The sequence below is a fragment of the Tiliqua scincoides genome, chromosome 4, assembly GCF_035046505.1.
Source record: "Tiliqua scincoides isolate rTilSci1 chromosome 4, rTilSci1.hap2, whole genome shotgun sequence".
Classification (NCBI taxonomy): Eukaryota; Metazoa; Chordata; class Lepidosauria; order Squamata; family Scincidae; genus Tiliqua; species Tiliqua scincoides.
In genome coordinates, this window is record NC_089824.1 from 100,807,012 (window position 1) to 100,830,533 (window position 23,522).

The 23,522-nt window shown below is 43.4% G+C and overlaps 1 protein-coding gene across 1 annotated transcript; it reads left to right on the forward strand.

Annotated features, from left to right (window-relative positions):
* Positions 1–19,815: 19,815 nt before the first annotated feature.
* CD93 (CD93 molecule) lies at positions 19,816–23,522 on the forward strand. The gene has a single exon (XM_066624886.1). The coding sequence runs from the start codon at positions 19,929–19,931 to the stop codon at positions 21,738–21,740; it is 1,812 nt and encodes a 603-aa protein (XP_066480983.1). The 5' UTR covers positions 19,816–19,928; the 3' UTR covers positions 21,741–23,522.

Here is a 23,522-nt window from a genome sequence, read left to right on the forward strand (position 1 = left end):
ACGTTATATGTGTTTAAATCAGAGTTTCAGAACAGGGCATATAAATGAACTCATTGCAAAAGCCTGGCATTCAAAGTTCATATTCTACAATGGCTACCCAAGAAATCCTTTCTATAGTGAGTCATGGCAGTGATGCTCCACTGTAACCGATGAATGCAATAAACTTGTACCAAATGTCATGAAAGGAGTCAGGGTTCATTTGTCTCTATAAAAGTCTACAGTACTTTCATGTGTGAGTTATTCTAGCACAGCAGTATTCCGAACTTTGTTGTACTATGTACCAGTTGGCCCACCCCTGTCCCACAATGTTTAACTATTTCATACACCTTGCAGTAAAAAGGTACTGTATTTGAGTGGTTATAAGATGAGACTTTTGTCCTTCAATGCCTTATGCTCCACACTGACTTATTTGCAAATGGAGTGTGGATTGTCCAATTAAGATAAAATATGGAACCTTCCATTTATTAAAACCAATGCTTTCAATGAATATTCAGTACATTTCAAATAAATATTGTCTCATCACATTCTACTGTTATACTCAAGACTGAGTTATCTAGCCTCATCTTGCAATTGGCAACACACTATCTAGCTTCTTCTAGCCAGGTTTTATGCTATCAACTTATCAATGGATTGAAGTAAAAAAGGGGGTGGGAACTTGCTGATATCTTGACTAGAATATGCAACTTGTCCTTTAAAACAGAATCGGAGGATAGGATTGGAGGACAGCAAATGTCACTGATTTTTTAAAAAGGAAGGAGTGGGGAACCTGGAAACTGTAGCCTTGTCAGTCTAACATCTGTTCCAGGTAAGATGGTGGAATGCCACATCAAAGATAAAATCTTAAAACACAGAGACAAACAAGCCTTGCTGAGGGAGACCAACATGGTTTCTGAAAGGGCAAGTCATGCCTTGCAAATTTCAGAATTTTTTGAAAAGTTCAACGGGCATGTAGATGCAGGAGAACCCATGGATATTATGTATCTGGACTTTCAGAAGGTGTTTGACATGGTCCCTCATCAAAGGTTGCTGCGGAAACTCCACAGTCAGGGAATAAGAAGGCAGGTCCTCTCATGGATTAGGAACTGGTTAAGGAAGAGGAAGAAGAGAGTGGGTGTCAATGGGCCATTTTCACAGCGGAGAGAACTGAAAACCAGTGCACCTCAAGGATCTGTCCTGGGACTGGTGCTTTTCAACCTATTCATAGGAGACCTGGAGACAAGGTTTAGCAGTGAGGTGGCCAAGTTTGCGAATGACATTAAACTTTTCTGAGTGGTAAAAACCAGAAGGGATTGTGAAGAGCTCCAGAAGGATCTCTCCAATTTGGAAGAGTGGGCAGCAAAATGGCAGATGCATTTAATTGTAAGTAAGTGTAAAGTTATGCACACTGGGGCAAAAAACCAAAATTTCACATATAGACTAATGGGTTCTGAGCTGTCTGACATATCAGGAGAGAGATTTTGGGGAGTGAGTAGACAGCTCAATGATAATGTTGATTCAGTGTGCAGCAGCAATGAAGAAGGCTAATTCCATGCTTGGGATCATTAGAAAAGGTATTGGAATAAAACGGCTAAAATTTTCATGCCATTGTACAAATCGATGGTAAAACTACACCTGGAGTATTACATCCAGTTCTGGTCACCACATCTAAAAAAGGATATAGTGGAAATGGAACAGAAGAGAGCAAACAAAATGTCTACAGGGACTGGGGGACCTCCCTTATGAGGAAAGGCTACAGCATTTGGAGTTCTTCAGTCTAGAAAATGGTACCTGAGTGGGAGACATGATTGAGTCATACAAAATTGTGCAGGGGATAGATAAAGTGGATAAGAGGATGTTCTTTTCCCTTTCACATAACACCAGAACCAGGGGACATACACTAAAATTGAGTATTGGGAGAGTTAAGACAGACAAAAGAAAATATTTCTTTATCCAGCATGTGATTAATCTGTGGAACTCCTTGCCACAGGAAGTGGTGATGGCATCTGGTGTGGATGCTTTTAAAAGGGAATTGGACAAATTTCTGGAGGAGAAGTCCATCACGGGTTACAAGCATGATGGGTATGTGCAAACACCTGATTTTATAAGTAGGCTAGCTCAGAATGCCAGATGCAAGGGAGGGCACCAGGATGTAGGTATCTTGTTGTCTCGTATGCTCCCTGAGGCATCTGATGCCTCAGCAAGCTGGACTAGATGTGCCTTTGGCCTGATCCAGTGGGGCACTTCTTATGTTCTTATGACTAGCTTGTTTCTGTTATACTCGCCATTAACTTATAATCTGAAAAAATACAGCAGTAGTTCATATTTACACTTCTAAATAGCAGCAGCAGAGTGAGAACAGAATTTCTTACTTATCTCTTCAAAGACTTTCCCTTCTTTCCTGAGGTTTGATTTTGCTACATTCTGTGGAAGAATAGGTCTGATTCCCCACATGCTGTCTGCCTTTACTGATGGGTGTTGGAGGAAATTAAAAATAGTTTCCTCTTTGGGGGGAAGCAGAGTAGCTTAAGCAGCAGACCCCCCCCTTTTGGGTATCACCCCAGGGAACCTCCCTCACCCGGCTGACTGCTGATCAATAAAAAAGACAAAGAGGCAATGGCTTGTTAAAGTTGCAAAAAAAAGTTATTTACTTACAGTTCCATTGAGTGTATATTTACAGCATCTGATTAGGATCAGAGGTTCAGCTATTACTTAGAGATAGCAAGGCCCTAGAGCTGCCTCGCCCTACATGCCTTGTGCTCAAGATGGCCTGGGCATCAGAGCCCTGGTGTGCGCCATCTTAACAGGTTGGTGGTCAGAGGACAAGAGGAAGTGCTCAAAGGAGAAGGGAAGGATAAAGGGTTAGGGTCACACCCCACAAGGATCACAGAGAGAGAACAGGTAGAAAGGTCAGAGTTACTGGGTCATAGCTTGACCCCTTCTGGACAGCATCCTGCCCCCTCTGGACAGCAGACGGAGTTGCACCAACTCCAACAATGGGAAACCCAATCCTATTGAAATTCCACCATGCTGATGCAGCAGGGCCAGTGTGGCTTGTGCTATATCCTGTGAGGAAATTTTGCAGTCTGGGGGTCTCCTCAAGGTAAGGAGACATTTGCCAGCAGATCTGACCTGGGAAGAGAGATAGTTTAGTGTGCACTGCTGCAGCTGATCCCTTCCCCTCCTGGGCATGATCTGCGTCTGAACCTGATCAATGATTCTGTATCCATTAGATACAGAATTAGATTTTCTAGGAACCTAACCATAGTGGATAACAAGAATTGACTGCATTATAATTTGGCATATTCTTAGATACATGAAATGACCTCTGAAGTTTGTAGGTTTACACAAAGGGGCCCAAAGGCCAAGAAAATGCAGGTACAAGTGAAGGCTGAGTTGCAGTTCTGAGCTGAGACTGAAGGAATGCAGGATGTAATCAAAGGGTGTAACCACCCTTCCTAAGGAGGGCCCACCAGGAATAAGATAATAATGCAAGATGACCAATTACGATGACATAATGACTTTCCATAGTAAGAAAGTCACTCCCAACTTGCAGGCTCAATCAAAGTGCCATGTTCTCAAGCTAGCTAATGAACTGCAATTCAGTGGCTTTATGCTGGAGCCTTTCTTGGAACCCATTTTGTTTAAATATGGTGTTTTTAAAACAGCATGACCCATAGCTGAGGCACATGTTTGATCTGAATTAAAACTGCACCCTCCAGACTTACTGTATAAACAAGTTATTTTCAGATTGTGTAAACATAAGAACCATCTGCCCTCAGAGAGTTGGTGTTTGTGTCACTGTTCTGGGCTTCTCCTTTTTGAAGGCAGGAACTTCTGCTGCCTCACTCAGGAGAGATGTAGTGATTCCACTGCAGCTGACCCAGAGTGGATGTAGAATGACCCACCCGTAGAGGAGACAATGAGGCAGAAGCAATGACTCATGCAGGCCCAACTGCAAGAACACTCTATCAGTGAGTACTCTGAACAAAATGGGAGATCTTAATTTATTACACATAGCACATAAACCAAATACTTGGAACACATGACTTGGAATCACTGTTTTGTGTCAGTAACTGAAGCCTAGTTCTTACTGAGGTTGTAAGCCTATGTCTGGAGTACTTGGATGGGAGACCGCCTGGGAATACCAGGTGCTGTAGGCTTATACCATAGTCTTTCGAGACTGAAGGTTGCCAACCACAGGTGTCAAGAAGGACTCACTTGACTCAATCCTTCATACAAAAATGTCCCTTTATAGAAAATGAATATATCAGGAGAAGAGTGCAGGCTAAAGTCCCTGTTCCCAAAGTTTTCTATATGCATTGAATTTTTTATATGGAGAACCAATCAGACATGCAAATTCCCATCTACAGACGGAAGTAGCACAGCCCAGACCCAAGCTGACAACTTCAGTGAGATCTAGACCAGAATGTCCCCCAAGTACAGAGTAGAAATCTCCTTGTTAGCACTGGGAGCCACTTTTAAAATGTTTTTTAAATTTTTTAGAGCAGAAAAAAACAAATACAACCTAAATAAATAATAATAAAACACACACATAAAACTAACAAAACTACTAAGCTACAAAATATAATACAAAACTACACAGCTTACAATACTTAATACAAAATTTTAAAAAAACTTTCACTTATCTCTACTACAGACATATATAACAATATCTACTTTTATATTATTTAATACAATAAGATTTAACCTTACTATTAGATCTCTATTAAATCTATCTCTTCAATCTCCAAACCCACAGGTATATATATTATTGTCTAATTACCCATCTTTTACCTTGCACATGCCCAATCTCATCTGATCTTGGAAGCTAAGCAGGGTTAGACCTGGTTAGTACTTGGATGGGAGACTGCTTGGGAATACCGGGTGCTGTAGGCTTATACCATAGTCTTTCGAGACTGAAGGTTGCCAATCAAGGGCCCAATCCTATCCAACTCTCCAGCACTGAAGTAGCTGTGCCAACAGGGCATGCGCTTCATCCTGCTGAAGGAAGGCAGACAGGGAGGCCTCCTCAAGGTAAGGGAGCATTTGTTCCCTTACCTCAAAGCTGGGTTGCAGTTGCATCAGCACTGAAAAGTTGGATAGGATTGGGCCCTAGGCTCTGCATAAAGACCACAAATGGCTTCTGTTCAGTCAAGAATAAATCTGTTTATTAAAGAATTGGGAGCCACTTTTAAAAATGACACCCTGTTGGGTCCTACCTATTTTGACGAGATAGGAGATAGGCGTTTCACTTCACCAGCCACTCTCACCCTCTGTTTTTATCTTTTTTACTATGATGGGGGAGAGTCACCTTCTGGAGCATTTGTTGAGCTCCGTGTTCATCAGATTGGGACCATTCGGGTGGTCTTGCATTCCCCTTCACAGTGAACTGAGGCATGTTTACCTACTTGCAAGTAAATGTGCACATGTGGCTCAGTTTCACTTTCCGTAGGGCTCAGTACATTTTCCTTGTCAGCTTGAAGGGGGGGAGGGTACTTCTTTCTCAAGAGTTTGGGCCTGCATTCATTGGATTGGACCATTTTAGTGGCCAGTGGCAGACCTCCCATTATAGTCGATGGGGCAAATGTCCCAGGCACAAGCCTGTAGAACCCTGTGGAAACCTCTCTAAGGTTCCTGATGGGGTAGGAAACTGTGCTTCTGGTTTTTCAGAAGCACAGTTTCTAGTGTTGGGCAAACCTCAAGAAACTTCTCTGACGTAGCCTTGGGTTGCGCGAGGTTCCATGAGCCTCAGGTGAGTGGGGGGGGGGGGTGGATTTGTGCGCTGGGGGAAGTGACAGCTCATGGGGGGGATGCTATCATGGACCTTTGCCCCAGGGCATGGGGCTGGGGTGGTCCACCACTGTTGGTGGCATTGCATTCTTTTCAGCCTGCCCTTTGAAGTGGATCAAGGCACATTCACCTACCCACAAGTAAATGCACACTTTCTGCTCCATTCCTGCTTCCATAGGGCTTCCTTGTCAGCTATCAGTTTCACAACCCACCAAAAATTGGGGCGCAACCTACAGTTTGGGAACCACTGCCCTAGTAGAAAGAGATGCCTTCCAAATGCCACCAGACTCTTTTGCCTTCATGTTCTGAATGCTTCACAATATTTATCTTGTGCTTCTCACTGTCATAAGCACGCAAGCAATATGATTCACAAACTTTGATTAGTGGTTATGATACTTGCTTGCAAATCCAGATAGCTTTTTCCTGGAATCAAACCTAGCCTCAGGCTGCACAGTTTTAGAACAGCAGTCTTAAGCTCTGTGTCACTATAGTTGGCAGCTTGGAGGCAAACTACAGTTTATACACAAAGGCATGTCACAGAATTCTGATGCTATTTAACACAAAAAAGTAAAACAGTTTTGGGAAAGGAAAAGTAGATTTCTCAAACAGGGAGGGAGAGAGGAAGGGATGGAGATTTAACAAGGGTCAAAAAATATTAATTTGGCTTACAAACCAGCCATTATTTGAAGTCCTTACCAATCCTTCTCTCTTATCCCAAGTCCTCTGGCATGCACAGAGGGCTAGGAATGGAGAGTTTTACCTCATTTGCAATGGGCTACAGCAGTAGTTCTCACACTTTTAGCACTGGGACCCAATTTTAGGAATGAGAATCTGTCAGGACCCACCAGAAGTGATGTCATGACCAGAAGTGACATTATCAAGCAGGAAAATTTTTAACAATCCTAGGCTCTGATCCTGCCCACACTTGGCCAGGAGTAAGTCCCATTGACTATCATTGTTAAAAGAATATACATTGTAGCTTGCTAAAAGTACAGGTCTGTAACATTTCCCCAAATGCAGTCACACACCATGGTAGCATCAAGTCTAATATATTAAAAATGAAATATTGAAATGAATGGGAACCCACCTGAAATTGACTTGCGGCCCACCTAGTGGGTCCTGACCCACAGTTTGAGAAACACTGGGCTACAGTGATAGCAAGAAATAGCAGGAGCTCTCCCTCAATTCAAAAGCACATTCTGTTCTTCTCATATGAAGTGGTGATGGAAGCAAAATGTCTGGGAGACGGTCAGTGCGATGCTAGATGTCCTGGTCATCAGAGGACTGGAGCACCTGCCCCTTCTGAGTGGGCTTGTGGATGTCTGGTGTTTTTACTTCTCCCTGCACCCTTTTCTGCACCTTTGCTGCTCTCATGAGGATGGTTTGCATGCTTTTGATCACACCATCCTTCTTATTCTGGCAAAGCCTTGTTTGAAGATTACTGAATTGAGTTTTAATTCAATTGTGTGTTCTGCCTTTCACTAATTAGTCCCAAAGCAGCTAAAATACAGTATAAAGCATGACAATAATTGACAACAGGGCAGATTCAACAATATAAAATCATTGGAAGACAGAGAAAGGTACAGTACTCCAGCAGCAAATATAGATAGACCACTTTCAGACAGCTCAGCTTTGCATCTCCCCTTGAAGCATATCCATCTCAAATGCCTTTTTAAAAGCAAAGAGAGAGGGGAGATTTCTGGTACTTCCCAAGACAAAGAGTTTCATGTTCAGGGGCTATCACAAAGAAAGCTCTGTCCTGCATGCATGCCCATTCAGCTTCACTCAATGATGGCACATGGAGCAGAGCCTCCCCTGAATAACTTGAGCAAGTCCTTGAGCAAGGCACAATTTATGAGGCTGACTTCTTTCCATCCAGTACATAGCCTCAACCCAGTAATGAGCAATGTGCCTTTCCAAAGCAATCAGCTCTGGATATATGGGATTATGAGAGGTTAATGTTTTCAGTTTAGAGGCCATGGCTTTTATGCAGTTCTCAAATATAAATGCTTGCAGAAGGAAGGTAGGTGTGGTCGGATGTCCATGATTTGAGAGAGACAAATCATGCTCTTGAAGTACAGTACAGTATACTCACTGTGCTCTTGTGAAATTTAAGCTCAGTTAAAAATGTTTGGGAAGACATCAACAGTGCACTGCACTGACTGACTTGCTCTTGTGTATTCTGAAACACCTCCTGCATGGCCTTTCCCAGTTTGAAGAGACACTTGGCCAACAGTCTGAGGCTAAGAGGCAAAGAAGGAAGGCCCGTAGCAAGGGAGACAGACCAGGGACAGACTGCACTTGCTCCCGGTGTGGAAGGGACTGTCACTCCCGAATCGGCCTTTTCAGCCACACTAGACGCTGTTCCAGAACCATCATTCAGAGCGCGATACCATAGTCTCTCGAGACTGAAGGTTGCCAACTACTAGGTGCTTTAAAGGTAATTTAAAGGCAGACAAAGTGAAGGGAAGCTGTACCAGCACAGGAGGAAAAAACTGCACTGACAGTTGTCTTACAGATTCATTTGTTGTTGGCAACCTTCAGTCTGTTGGCCAAGTGTCTCTTCAAACTGGGAAAGGCCATGCTGCACAGCCTGCCTCCAAGCAGGCCGCTCAGAGGCCAGGGTTTCCCACCTGTTGAGGTCCACTCCTAAGGCCTTCAGATCCCTCTTGCAGATATCCTTGTATCGCAGCTGTAGTCTACCTGTAGGGTGCTTTCCTTGCACGAGTTCTCCATAGAGGAGATCCTTTGGGATCCGGCCATCATCCATTCTCACAACATGACCGAGCCAACGCAGGCGTCTCTGTTTCAGCAGTGAATACATGCTGAATTCCAGCACGTTCTGTGTTACAACAGGACTGTGTTGTTTGGAAATTTGTCCTGCCAGGTGATGCTGAGGATGCGTCGGAGGCAGCGCATGTGGAAAGCGCTCAGTTTCCTCTCCTGTTGTGAGCAAAGAGTCCACATAGTATAGAATGCCCCATAGTATAGTGGAAAGAATGAGGGTAGTCAAACAAATGACTAAATGCAGAAGTTCTGATTCTCTGGAGTGAGGAACAGAGAAAGGGGAAAGAGCATTATTGAGAAGTAGCTTATTTTGAGAGGAAACCAGCATTTTGACATCTGAATTCTTTAATAGCTTTTGGGTAAATGCCATCTAAATCTGGTGATAGGTTAGGTTTTAATGAGTCAATTAACTGGAGAAGTTTACTTCCATTTGACTCTGGGTTAACTCAGAAGTAACATTAGTTATGTATCTTCTTAGGGCAGGTTGGTGTCTCGCTTCACCACTTCCATCTCTTGTTATCTTATATGTGTGACTTTTTGTATTCTCATGCCTGATCTGTCTCCTACTTGGTTTGCTGTCATTTGACAGAACAATCGCAAGGCTTTGTTGTTTTGCCTCTGCCAGGTCCATTGCACTCCTGTGCACCACTGTATGCATTTCAAGAACCTCTGTGGTTAAATGTTAATTTAGCTGATTGACAGCCAATGCATGATTGGAAAGTCAACAGGGAGTATGATACTGAACGTGGTGAAACATCTTGCATCAAAGGGGGGGGGAAGCTTGAAGGGTTAAAAAGAAGTGAGACAGAGAACCAAGCATGCACCCACTGTCATATCTGATTAGGTCCTCAGTTCTTCCATCTACTTCCCTCCAAACAGCCATTAATGGGTGGGTATCTACATCAGAAACTAACACAAAAAATTAATTTAACTGCTCCGCAGTCCCCCTAACGTCTTATGAAGACTCCCTCACTCATGTGTCATCTAGTGAGCCAACCACCTCCCTGACAGGTTTCCTGCTTCTGGTGTATTGAAAGAAATGTCTATTGTTTGTCTTAATGTTTTCAGCATTATGTTTTTCAATTCTTTTTTCACCTGTGTTATCATAGTCTGACATTTATTTTGCCAGAGTCTGTGATCCTTTCTGTTCTCCTTATTTGGGCTAGACCAGTTCTATTTTTTTTTTTTTAAAGAAAGCCTTCTTTCTTTTATAGCCTCCTTTGCTTAGCTAGTTAACTATTTCGGCATCCTTCTGGATGTTTTCATTGCCTTCCTAATTTGTGGTATACATTTCAGCTGAATTTCTGCTATTATGGTTTTTAAAAAGAAATCCTCCCAATGTCCTAGAGAGATTTAATCCTTTTGAAATTCCCTTTCACTTTTTTAAAAATTCATTTCTCTCTCTCTCTCTCTCTCTCTCTCTCTCTCTCTCTCTCTCTCTCTTTGAGGTTTTCTCTTTTGAAATTAAACGTGACTGTGTTGAACTTTTGGAGCAACTTTTAATGCATAAATGCACTGAATAGAGGTTGTGCTGTGGTCAGTGATGCCAGTCAGTTGGACAACATGTACATCTTACACCAAGGTCTGGGCACTACTCAGAATTCAGTTCCGGTAGCCTGTTCTCTTGTCAGTTCCATGACCAATTGTTCCAAGGCTCAGGCACACATCTAGAAATATGGTCTCTATCGTGCTTTGAAGTGAAATTATCTGGTCAACGGCAGGGTATTGGAAGCCACCTATCATTATGTTTTCTATTTTGGCTAGTAAGTTGATATTCAGGCTTGGAATTTTCATCCTCAGTGATTTCATGGAGAAATGTGTTCTTGAATTAATAGGTTCTGTGAGATATAGAGCAACATCACCCCAAACACACCCTTTGGTGTCTTTCCTCTGCTTGTCTGTATCAAGTGGTAATTGTATGAAACTGCAAGTTTCCACTTCGGTACATTTCTGATAGGCCCACTGTATGTTCCTGTTAAGCATCAACCACCACAGCTCCCCTTCTATCCTCATATAAATGACCTGAAACGTTTGCTCCAACATTCCTTAGAGATAAATAGTTCCACACAATTCTCTGTAGCTCATTTGACCCCACCAAGAATTTAGTTGAAAAGTTACTCTGACACCCTTTCCATATTTAGTGCTTGGTTCAATTGTTGTTCACGCAGAGCTTGTTTCTTTTGTAGCCTGTTCCAAAATGTTCCCCAGAGCCCACTTCCTCTTAACAACAATGGGGGTCTCTTTCACACATTGACCCCTCCGTTCAAGCTGTCTACTTGGCTTCATGCACGGAACAAATTGCAGTTCTGAAAATGTTACCTTGGAGAGCCTAAATGTCAAAGCACATGTTTTATATTCCTAATTATTGAATCTCCAGCTACCAAACCCCACCTTCCCCAACACTTGAGAATACATGTTCTTCACCTGAGGAATATAACCCTGCAAAAGAGATCCTTTACCTTGCAATGATGCTTTCCTGTACTATGATCTTAATTTCAGTGACAGCAGATAAGCCATCATTATGGAGACGGGGTGCTTATGCCATATCCCAGAAGTACCCCATCTATATTCTGCTTTGCCCCAGGTCAGCCATCTTGGCCAGAAGGAAATGGAAGGATTTCTTAAGAACCAGCAGCTCATTCAACTGAGCAACATTTCCACAACTTCTGCCTGTCATACTTTTGACACACTATGGAACACTCTGAATTGCACTCATACAGCTGGTGACTTCCTAGTATTATAAATGGTTTTGTCCTTAAGGTTTTTTTTCAATTTAAAAAGATTTTAATTTTTGCTTACTCTAGAAGGAGGTGGGCAGTCCAGTCCTATGCTGCCCTGGTGCTGCATGTAGGGCAGTGCAGAAATGGCCACCACTGTATCCTGTGGGGCCAGTGCAACTGCTGGAGGACTCCTCGGAGTAGGGGAACATCAGAACATTGATTCCAGACTCTGCGGCTCAGGAGGGGAGAATAGGATTCGGTGGCAACCTCTGCTGCTGTCCCCTCGTCCTCCCAGACCCAATCCACCCTTTGGCCCATCCCCTCTGCCCAGTTTCACCCCATCCTGCCCTCCTCCAAAAGCTTTCCTGCCACCCAGTAGGGACACTCACTGGCCAGCACTCATCAATGTCCTGCTACTGCAGAGGCCTAGCACCAACTGATGTGTGCCTCTCCATCAATGCTGTGTGTCTCCCAATGACAGCAAAGTGCCTCATGGCAATTTTGTGACACCCAACAGTAGTGCTGTGAGCGCAGCGCTGGGGCCAGGGCTCATAGGATTGGGTAGTAAGACTCTAAGGAGCCTTTTCAGTGCTAACACCTCTAATGTAATATTCTTCCCAGGGAGATCTCATCATTAGATGGATAGTTAAGAGCTTCCTCTTTCTGAAAACTTTTTATACTGCTAGAATCTGATTATATAACCTTGTTTGACTTGCTACTGCTGCTGCTTTTATGTGTTGCTCTATGTTATCAGTTTATTTTGAAGGTCTTTATTGTTTATTTGCATTTTTAAAAATAATGTGTAAGCCACTTTGTCGCTCATGAATGAAATAAAGAATATAAATGCATTTATTTATTTAATTAGTTAGTTAGTAAGTAAAAGTCTTGGCCAATCCGTTGCTGAACTTCCTTCAATCACTTCCCTTTTCCTCAGGCTCTGTCAGGAATGCTTTGGAGGTTAATCACCAAAGGTCTTATGCTTATAGAGCTAATGCTTCCTCACAAACTACCTCTGAATGTCTATCTTAGACTAGTTACCCCTAGTTTCAGTTCTAGTTAATCAGACCTAGGTACAAAAGCATATCTGACTAGTTTGCAGGCTAAAGGCTATACAGGCCAGCCAGATGATTCAGGTTGTACTGCTGCAAGATGTGATTATATTGGGTTATTGGACGATGAATGTTGATTAGAGGTGATTAAAGGTCATGGGGGGGGCTCTTCTGGGAATACAGAAGTGTGGCCTATTTTATGTTTGGCTAAATCTGCACATAACTAAAATGTGCAATCAAACACTTCTCACTTTAACACAATACAGTACATAAATGTTGCTATTTTGAAGTGTAGCTGAGGTTCTAGGTTTAGTGGCAGTTAAGCAAGCTTAAGCTGCCAAAAGAGCTTAGAATTACCTCCTCAGCATCCAATTTTTGCTGTATCTCAGCTCTATCTGCTGACTTAAAGGATCATTAACTGAAGAGTGCACCCTCCTGATCTGGATTTAGGCATAACTATTCCACAGCAGCAGTTATACTTGGTTGTTGTTGGCATCCTTCAGTCTCGGAAGACTATGGTGTCACGCTCTGAATGGTGGTTCTGGAACAGAGTGTCCTCTCCAGTGCGCGAAGCCTGGGTAAAGTAGACATGGAGGATAGACTGTTTCCCATGCAGCAAATCCCCCCTCTCCACGTCGCTGAAATGGTCCAATGGAAAGGCAGAGGCCAATACAGTTGGTTCCAGCAGCGTCGCAGGAGTTGCCAGAATGTGACTGTGTTCAGCCATGAACTGCCTCAGGGACTCCGGCTCCAGATTTTGCCTTGAGGTTGACTCCTGAAGCCTTTTCCATAACTGGATGTAGCCACAAGGCAGTGGAGGTTTGGGATCAGAGTTTTCCTTCTCTCACATGAGCTGCCTTCCCAGAGTCCCATCCACCCAGTGGTAGATATATTTGGTACATTCCTATTATTTAGCAATGCCTGTCCACTTTTGTTTCCATTTAATCTCTCAGTTCATTTTCTGAACTTGAGTAGCTTTCCACAGGTAAGTTCATCCAACCCCACCCTATTTCCTGGATCTTCTTCTAGGAGATAACCACTGGGATTGTTAAATGTCACAAGAAAGGAGTGTTGCCTTCAAGTGGGCCCTAAAAGAAATGATTGCTAAGCCTTTGGATTTCTCAATCAGAAATACAGCTTAGTAACACTTTGTCTGGGAATTTCCATCTTGTTCAATGTATTTGCAATTTAGGGCGCAATCCTAACCAACTTTCCAGCACTGTCATAACTGTGCCAGTGTGGGGTGCACTGCATCCTGCAGTGGAGAGGCAGTCAAGGGGGCCTCCTCAAGGTAAGGGCATATTTGTTACCTTACCTTGGGGCTGCATTGCGGCCAGGTCAGTGCTGGAAAGTTGGTTAGGATTAGTGTGTGTATGTGAATGGAATAATATTATTGGAGCTGCAAGGCCAAATAGCTGCAAGGTTGGGGGCCAGCAGATAAGATGACACCTTGTGAATCATTTCTTGTATATATTCATCAAGTTGCCATCCTCTAAAGGCAAACATAAGTCAAGGTTCGGTCAATAAAAGATACTGAATTTTTGCACAGACAAGGCTGAAGTTCATCACTCACAGAAGACAGGAAATTATAGTTCAAAATAACATTCCAAAATGATGAGAAGCTTCCATCTTTAAGGCTATCCTAGCAACACTGAAAGAACCTTGCCCCATATTTGAGAGAGCATCTTATTTCTTGAGCACGGAAATGTTACTCATTTCATCCTTTTGTTCTGAACACATTTTTTCATCACAGTTCTTCCACAGACAGCTCAAGTTTTTATAAGCTGTCTCTTGGGGTTATTCAGTTCATTTACCCTTTTCTAATCACTCAGCTCTCTACAACCAGTGCAATTTATGTTCCTCTTTCAGGATCCTTGCATTTAGGGTGAATTATGTTTTTGTCCTCCTTTTTCTCATTTTGCACGTGGAACCCTTCTTCTAGCTTTTAAGTTTCATGTCATTTTGAGATTTTGTCCTGGATATCTGAGAACAATAGCATACACTAGACTCCCTCTAAAGCCTCAATTATTTATTGCTCCAAACTCAGCAGAAGGGTCCAAGGCAGATAGATTTAGATTGGACAAATAACAAGTACAACTCAACTGAGAACTATTTCTGATTTCTGGTAAACAATGCAGAGTCTATTGTCTCTCTCTCTCTCTTTTTTAAACACAAAGCAGCTTTGGAGGTTGTGGTCATGAACAGAAAGGGGAAGGGACTGCTGAATCCTTTTCCTTCCTGCCCTTGCCCACACAAAACTGCATCCCCAATCTGCTTTCCTATGTGCAGAGCAAAAATTATAAGGTTGTTATATCTTTTCCCCTATGGGAGAAAAAGACCTTGGGGAGTCGTGTTTCAGCATAAAATACAGGAGAAGAAATGGCTAAGCACAGTCTGCCTGCCTATCCTTCCTCTCTTCAGATTTCCAGACTGCTGCTGAGAATGTTTTTTTATTTTTTTTTAAAGACAGCACAGAACCTTGTGCACTGGCTGGTTAGGCTTTGAGACCTTCTCCACCTTTGTGGATTGAGTCACAGCTGTCTTGTAACAACACAAGCACTCAGGGGCTGGCCCATTCATGAGGGCAACTGAAGCAGATGCCTCAAAGAGCAGATTGGTGCACCAGCTGTGCACCAGAACTATGAAATTTGGATTGGAGTCACTGGCCCAGCTACAACTCTGTGTGTGAACAACCCTGGTTGCATGTGCATAGCTCTTTCAGAACACTGGCAATTGCACCAATGAGTTGTTGAACAAGAAAGGGAGAGCATGCAGAAATAAGCTTATTTCTTTCCTATTTTCTGCTAAGGACTATGTGCCTGCAATCGTAGCAGATAGATCAGAGCAGAAACCTCACACACAGCACACCACACCATTTTAATATGCAGTTCTTCCATTCTGGCTAGGACTATGCAAGCAAAATCCTGCTTTTGTGCATGTATGTCCCCTAACTGACTAGGGCAATTGTGCTGAAGACCATGGTATTGGTGTGTAGTCTGGCCATTAATAGGGTTGCAAACCCACCAGGGTTGACCTGGAGTCTCTAGTAATTAGCACCAATCTCCAAATGACACCTGAAAGCAATCTTGCAGATGTTAACAGGTCTCCTTGATTTAATGACATTACAGTGGCATCACTAAAGGGATGCAGCTGGTGTGACCTGGGTGTGTGTGTGTGTGTGTGTGACACTACACCACCAAGCCTCTGTTTGGTGATCTTCAGCTCTCTCTGGGCCCAGCTGCCTCACACTCTTGCCAACGATCATATTTTTACCACTTGCCAGTGAGAACACAAAGTGACTGCGCCCAGAGACAGCCACAGATCTCAGAACAGAGGTAGTTCATAGGTAGGCTTATCACATTAAAAGCAATGTAATAGAGCAGAAGGTTGAGGGTGATGTGACTGCATCATTATGTCACTCCCGAACTTCTGGAACACCAAGCTCCACAAGGTAAGCACTGCACGAGCGCAATGCATCCTTGGGACACCTCTATGACATTGCATCATGTTACTAAAGAAGAAGAAGAAGAAAACATTTTGTTTTCAGGTGAGGAAAAGCTTTAGTCACATTTGGCAACCCCAGCTCCTTAATCTGCCACAATTTACAACCCTGCCCCCAAACTCACCACTTTTTGTAACACTTGCAGTATAGCTGATTATATCTCAGACATATTACAAACAATTTATATTGTGGTACTTCCTGTGATTGAGAAGAACCTACATGATTCACATAGATAAGCTGCTAAGACAAAACAAAAGATTGCTACAGGATATCTGAGCAGGATATTGGACACAGAACACAGCACTGAATGTAGATGGGTAAAATAGAAAATGCTGGGTCTGCGAGATAAACCAAAGGCACAATTTCTGAGGAAGTTCTCTCCCATGCAAGCCCCACAACTGGAGCTGTGGAACAGCTGCACTACCATGGCACTACTTGGCTTTAGAAAACCCTTAGAAAAATTATATGACTCTGTAGTTGAACCTCATTGATCGCACACTGAGCAGGAAATTGTGGGAGTGGACCTGCACTGAAACAATTTTCTTGAGTAAAAATAAAGACCATACAGAAACAATGACTTGAAATAAATGTTCTTAATGGTGACTTGGAAGATTTTCCTTGTTTTTCAGTTTGTGGAAAAGAGAAAAATGCTGTATGTGCCAGATATAGGAAGGACAACAGTGTCAGAATATGAATTGATTGTACTGCATTTAATAGTGGCAAACAGACACCCAGAATTAACAGCATAGTTGCATATGAATTTAATGTGCATATATGCCTCTGAGGGGTAGCATTAATGTGAGCTACTTTGTGAATGGAAACTAGTGTGGAAATTATATAAGGGACATGATAAAAGGAATTAATGCTTAAGTATTATGAATGCACATAGTCTGGTGCTATAACGATCACACACACACACACATAACTGTTCACATGTTAAGCTATACCCAAATGCAGTCAATTCTTATCTGCAGGGGTTAGGATCTTGGAAACACCAGCAGATACCAAATGATTTTATGGATAGACGTGTTTGAAAATGGTGTTATTTATTTTACTCAGAAGTAAGCTCACTGTGTACTGTAAGGCTGCAATCCTATCTTACTAGAAACAAACACCTCTACCTATGGGATCAATGGGTTAGGTGTAGTGGTAGCTAACCTGCCAGCAGTGGAGAACTTCAGAATGTTGCAGAGACTTTCAGAATGGCAGCGAATAGTGTGGAGACCTTCAAAATGGCACCCACGAATAGTGCAGAGACTTTCTAAATGGCCATGGATATCTGCAAAATGGCTCCCTTGAATAGCACGGATAGCTGCAAAACAAGTACACCCTTGTCCCTCATGTTGCCTAAGCCCTTCTGCTTGCCTTGCTTCTCTTCCAGAATCAGCTCAACTCTGTCTGTGGCAACCAGATGCTCTTTTACCTGCCTCACTTTTCTGTAGCATGACAAAGGCTCAAGCCTGTCACAGACAAGTACCACTGTGATACCCAGTGTTTGGAATATCCTCCCCAGTGAAGCTTGCCTGGACTCACCTTCCCAGTGCCAGGGGAAGACCGGTTTTATTTGAACACACATTTCAGCACATTCTGTCACTGGTTCTCATTGTTATTTTGATCTTACTGTGTGACTGATACCTTCTGTTATGAACTGAATGTTATTGTGTTGTTTTAAAAAGGACACCATTCTGGAAGCCTTGTGTTGAGGTGGGAGGGGTGCTTCTAAATCTACTGAATAAATAAAATGTTTATACAAGTGAGACATTAGTAGGGGTTGTGCCAGCCCACTGGAGCGTTTGGGGGGAACATGTTGCCCTCTGCAGGCTTCCCTGCACCTCAGTATGGCTTGCTGAAGCAATCACGACCCACTTCTGGTTTTTGTCGCAAAACCAGGTTGCAATCGCTTCAGGGAGATGTTCTGAGGCATGGGAAGGTCCACAGAGGGGGCCATGGCTTCCCCACACCCTCTAGAGGTTGGAACCAGTTTTTTGTGATGGTGGCGCAATCCCAGGAGTGCTGCCACTACCACCACCCCCTCAAATACTTAGGGAGGTCCCTACTGTCTTGTAGAATTTGGGAGCCTCTGATGTAGACTGCCTGGCTTCCAACAGCTGGCTTCCAACTATTTTGCTGGCATAAGCCCAAGGAGACTCCAGGGGCAGTTCATGGTGGGGAAAAGAGAATAGAATCTTGGCTTGCACCACTGTCACCCAGATCCTCCCCCTCCTGTTTGACCTGCTCTCCTTCCTGAAATGCCCACCACCCTCTCCTGAACCTCCCCCACTGCCTACCTATCTGCTCTGGTGGGGCATCTGGGAGCTGCTGTCATGCATGTGGGGCCTCTAGGTGCTTGTGCTGGCTGTTTGTATGCCTGAAGTGCACAATGTGGCTTTCATGCCACTTTCCCTCTTTTATAGTGTTAGGGTGCAGTCCTAACCCCTTATATCAGTGCTTTCCAGCATTGACATAAGGGCAATGCAGCTCTGAGATAAGAGAACAAACATTCCCTTACTTTAAGGAGGCCTCCGTGAGTGACACCCAACTGCAGGATGCAGCACATGCCCCATTGGCATCGCTATGCCAGTGCTGGAAAGCACTGACATAAGGGGTTAGGATTGCGTCCTTAGTCTTTCTCTTTCTTTGTACTCCAGTCCTACTATCCCAATCCAGTTGGGCTTCTGTCACATCTCCATTTCCTGGCCGTTTTCCCTGTGTTCTCCTAATCTCGTCTCAGTTTCTGTGGTCACCCACAATTCCATGATGGAACCCATGCTATCCCTGCAGAAGGCAACACAGCAACACTGCAGCATTGCTGGTACTGCTGCAAGATGCGAAAGAGTGAAAACTTCCACTGCTGCTGGCAGAGTTTTCAGAGCATGTGAACATAGATTAGAAACTGAGTGCAGAACATACTCCAAAGGCCAGAAATTCATCGGTTATTCAGATCAGACCGGAAACCTTTATTGGCATCACAGTTATTTGTATTTCTTTTTATCTATACTTTCATTAGAGCTGCACCTAGAAAATTCCCTGGGGTTAATTTAGAGCAAGGGTGGCCAGACATGCTCAATGTAAGAGCCACATGCAGTAAACTTCAGATGTTTGAGAACTACAATATTCAAGAAGCATTTGGATTCTTAAATATATTTACTCACCATGAACATTTATTGAACACCATGAAGATTTATTCCAGTGTATTCTCAGCAAATAATTATAACCTGGCAAATAATTATAAAGCTTGAAATTTTTTTATTTACCTTTTATAGTAATTGTGATGCAAAAATGAGCTTAGGCAACATATTTCCAGGCTCACAATGTGTGTGTCAAAAAGCTGCATGTGGCTCCCAACCAATGGTTTGGCCACCCCTGATAAACAGTGAAATCCTAAACCCATTAGACTCAACCGGAATTTAGACCTGCCAACGTCAGCTGAATTACACTGCGTAGAAATCAGTTCAGAACCTTTCAAAAATTTGGCTCAGTCTAAAGTTTAAAGACATTCCCATGACCCAGATTTTATTTACGGGCTTTTGTGCCTATTTAAAGATTGTACAAATATGAGATCCATATTGTGAAGGAGTCACAGGCTCCATGTTTTTCCTTCTTGAGAAAATGCAGAACTGGGTGCTGACTTATTTCCAGATTGCATCATTATTTTCTTTTTTAACTTGCAGTGGTGGCTGACAGCTAGAAGGCCCTATTTGGATTGCTTAGAAGCTCAATGATGGTTTACTATGAAAAAAAAGGAAAGAAAAGAAGCATTCCAGCAAGATTCTCATGTGAAGGGAAAGGACTAGCTTAAAAATAGGAAAGCAGAAAGACAGTTTAAAAAGAGGGATTTTCTAAATAATTAGAGTTAAACTATATTGGATAACAAAGGCTGCAGTTAACAATACTACATTTCTCAGGAAACTCTAATCTCCGGTGATAAATAGAGTCACAACAACACAGGATGCATATGGACCCAGTTGCTGAGTTGAAGGGATATGCAATGCAGACAATCTGTGCTCCATTGTCTTAGCATGTCCTTTGCAAGACTTATTTGTACAACGTGAGCTTGCGCTTGGGAGGTTGTTAAGTTCACGGCTCCTTCACCCAGTCACCATGGAGTTTCTCTTTCAGCTCTTCTGGAAAGGGCTGCTTTTGGTGTTGACAGCCCAGCCCAGTGAGGAGGTGGAAGCCCTGTGCTCTGGTTCCAGTTGCTATACACTTCATTGGGGAAGGCACAGCTGGATGGAGGCTCAGATGAAGTGCCAAGACAATGGGGGCAACCTGATGACTTTGAAAAACCAAAAGGAGGCATTGCTTGTTTTGCAGCTGCTGAACAAGGTGCCCAACTGGGGAGCTGGCACAGGTATGGAGGTAAGACTATGGATTGGGCTTCATCGAGAGAAGGGCAAATGCTACCAGAAACACCAGCTACTGAGGGGCTTCAGCTGGGTGACAGGAGGAGAGGAGACTGAGTATTCTAACTGGGTTCGGGAGCCCCGGGAATCCTGCACAGTGAAGAAGTGTGTGACCCTTCAAGGGACTTCCTCATCTCAGGAACTTGCCTGGACCGATGGTCACTGTGGTAGTTCAGGTGATGGGCACCCTGGCTACTTGTGCAAGTTCAGCTTCCAAGGGATGTGCCAGTCGCTTGTATTGGCAGGACCAGGCACGGTCAACTACAGCACTCCTTTTGGAGTAGCCACTTCTTCCCTTGCTGTCGTGCCCTTTGGCTCCACAGCTTCAGTGACATGTGGAGCTCAGAAACAGGAGCTGTCTAATGTCTTCCTTGTGTGCAAAGCACAACCAAACACCAATACCTTTGAGTGGAACAGCCCCGGTCCACTGTGCGCTTCATCTAGTCATGGTTGCAGCTACAGCAATGGGGGCTGTGAGCATGAGTGTCAGGAGCTGGACGGGGGATTGTTTCAGTGTGCCTGCCGCTCAGGATACCAACTTGGAGGAGACCACCTTTCCTGCATACCAGTGGACTATTGCAGCTCCAATCCCTGTCAAGGGCAGTGTCTGCAACGCCCAGGTGGCTTTGAATGCCTCTGCTCTGTGGGTTACATGTTGGCTGAAGATGGTCTGAGCTGTGTGGATGTCGATGAATGTAGTTTTCCCCAAAGCCCCTGTGAACAGATCTGTGTGAACCAAATAGGGACTTTCAACTGCCTCTGCAACTCAGGCTACAAGCTTGCTGGGCCTGATGGTAAGTCATGCCAGGACATTGATGAGTGTGCTGGGGACACACCATGTGCCCAGATTTGTGTAAACACGCACAGCTCCTTCCACTGTGCCTGCCAGCCAGGTTATCAGCTAGAGAGTGTCAACAGCACTTCTTGTCTAGATGTGGATGAGTGCCAGGAAGAGCCTTGTGAGCATTCGTGCAAAAACCACCCAGGCAGTTATCAGTGCTTTTGCAAGCCAGGGTGGATATTGGCACCCAATGGGATCTCTTGCCTCCTAGACAGCACTGCTAGTACCTCCTCTCCATGGAAGAAGGAAAATTGGGGAATCCCACTCACCCAGGAAGAAGGAAAATTGGGGAACCCAGTGAACATTGATTCAGTTTCAGAGACACCAGCACTACCATCTGATTCTCCAGTTCAAGCAGAACAAGAAAGGGTCTCTGTATCCCAGTATGCCACCAGCCAGCCAGATGTGCTCATCAGCCCACCAGATGCTGAAGATCAGATTGGAGATGACAACATAAACAATAACAATGGTAGCTCTAAACAACTCCTGTATTACATCTTGGGTGGTGTTGCCACTGTTTTCTTACTGATGGCTTTTGCTCTAAGCTTGGTTGCCTACAAGAGAATGAAAACCAAGAAAGCAAAGAAAAAAGCCAAAAGTGCCACTGACAATTACTCTTGGGAGCCAGATCAGGAGGAGACGAGGAGGGGAGGCACTGAGTACATGTAATCAACATTGTGCTTTTGCTGTAACAATGATGGATGGTGAGAAAAGATAAAGGAAAATGGAAGCGAGAGAAATATATGTATAGTGAGAGATGTTTCACATCATATTTGGTGGGGAAATCACAAGGCCTGTGTGATCTGAAACTCTGAGGGGGAAGTCAGAGGAAGAAATCTAAGATCAAACACATTAGGTTCTTCACCTCCTATGGTATAAAGCCTGGTTTTGCAACTTGCATGTCAGACACAGATCAGTAACTTGAACACTGGATTATCTGTCCCACTTACTCTTTGCTTATGGTTGTACCTAAAAATCAGGTGGTACCTTAAAAAAATAAACCTGCACATGTAGATTTATTTGTATAGGTGCCCATCCTTCACCTCACAAAACAAATATTAAAACAAAGCAAAACTTATGCAAATCTACTCCAGGGGTTGAGGGTGGGGAGATGCACTTGATATACAGGCACTAACCAGTAGGTACCATCCATAAATAGCTTTTTTTCCTATTCAAGCTGAATCACTCTGAAAACCTGCAGAGCCAGATCACAGAGACATGCTGAAGATACTTTACTTAAAATGTTACATCTGACTTCATCACTCGATAGGACTGCTTTTAAAATGTAGACTGGTTTTTGAATCCTGGTGTTGAACTGACCTGCGAATAGGCTGCATTTAATTTACAGCGTAGCCTTTGCATGTTTACTCAGAAGTAAATCCCATTGCATTCAATAGGGTTTATTCCTAGGAAAGTGGATTTCAGCTAAAGAAAAATCAGACCAGAAACTCAAATAGATTGAGAAATGGTACTGCTTCATACATGTTATTCTTCAGTCTGTGGCTATATCCCATTCTGTATGCTAGCAAAAACATTTAATAGGCTAAAACAGTGTTTCTCAAACTGTGAGTCGGGACCCTCTAGGTGGATCACAAGCCAATTTCAGGGGGTCCCATTAGACTTGATGCTACCATGGTATGTGATTGTATTTGGGGAAAAGTTACAGATCTGTACTTTTAACAGGCTACTATGCATATGCTTTTAACAATGATATTAAAAGGGAATTACTCCTGGGTAAGTGTGGGTAGAATTGCAGCCTGGGATTGTTAAACATTATCCTGCTTGATGATGTCACTTCCGGTCATGACATCGCTTCTGGTGGTCCTGACAGATTCTCATTCTAAAAAGTGGGTCCGGTGTTAAAAGTTTGAGAACCACTGAGCTAAAATATTCCTTGCAGATGATCCAGCTTGCTGTAGGTACAGCACTCACAGGGGGGCTGGATCAATTCCCATGTCTTTCAATCATTGTCAGGATGTTTGGGGGGAGGAATTCAGGGACATGGTAATGATAATAGGGACTAACATATTCCATAAGTCAGTGCACAAAGGGAAGCAGTTCTGCACAAATCAGCAGAAAACTGAAAGCTAGGGCACTAGCCAGTCTGAGATTAGATATAGTAAGAGTTGTTCATTGCTAAGTAAAGTTTCATTTCATATTTCAGTCTCCTGTGGCATCATTTTATAAACTTTGTAGAAGCAACTGCAGCAACAAGCTTCTTCCATCTGTGTGTTTAGTTTTGAGAATTATTTTTTTTCAGTATAAATAATTCTTTAAAAATAAGCTCATTGACATGTGCAATGAATGTTGAAAAAAAAAATTAAGGGTGCAATCCTAAAGAGCCCTTGGGCTTACGCAAGTCCCTTGCGCCGGCCTAGGAGGATTGCAAACCTGCCGTAAAGCCTTCTCAGGAGCAAGCTGCGCCAGTGCATAGAGGTGCGCTGGAGCATG

Bases quoted from the DNA above. Each gene is read 5' to 3' on its own strand.
- CD93 (XM_066624886.1), top strand. From the start codon at position 19,929: ATGGAGTTTCTCTTTCAGCTCTTCTGGAAAGGGCTGCTTTTGGTGTTG.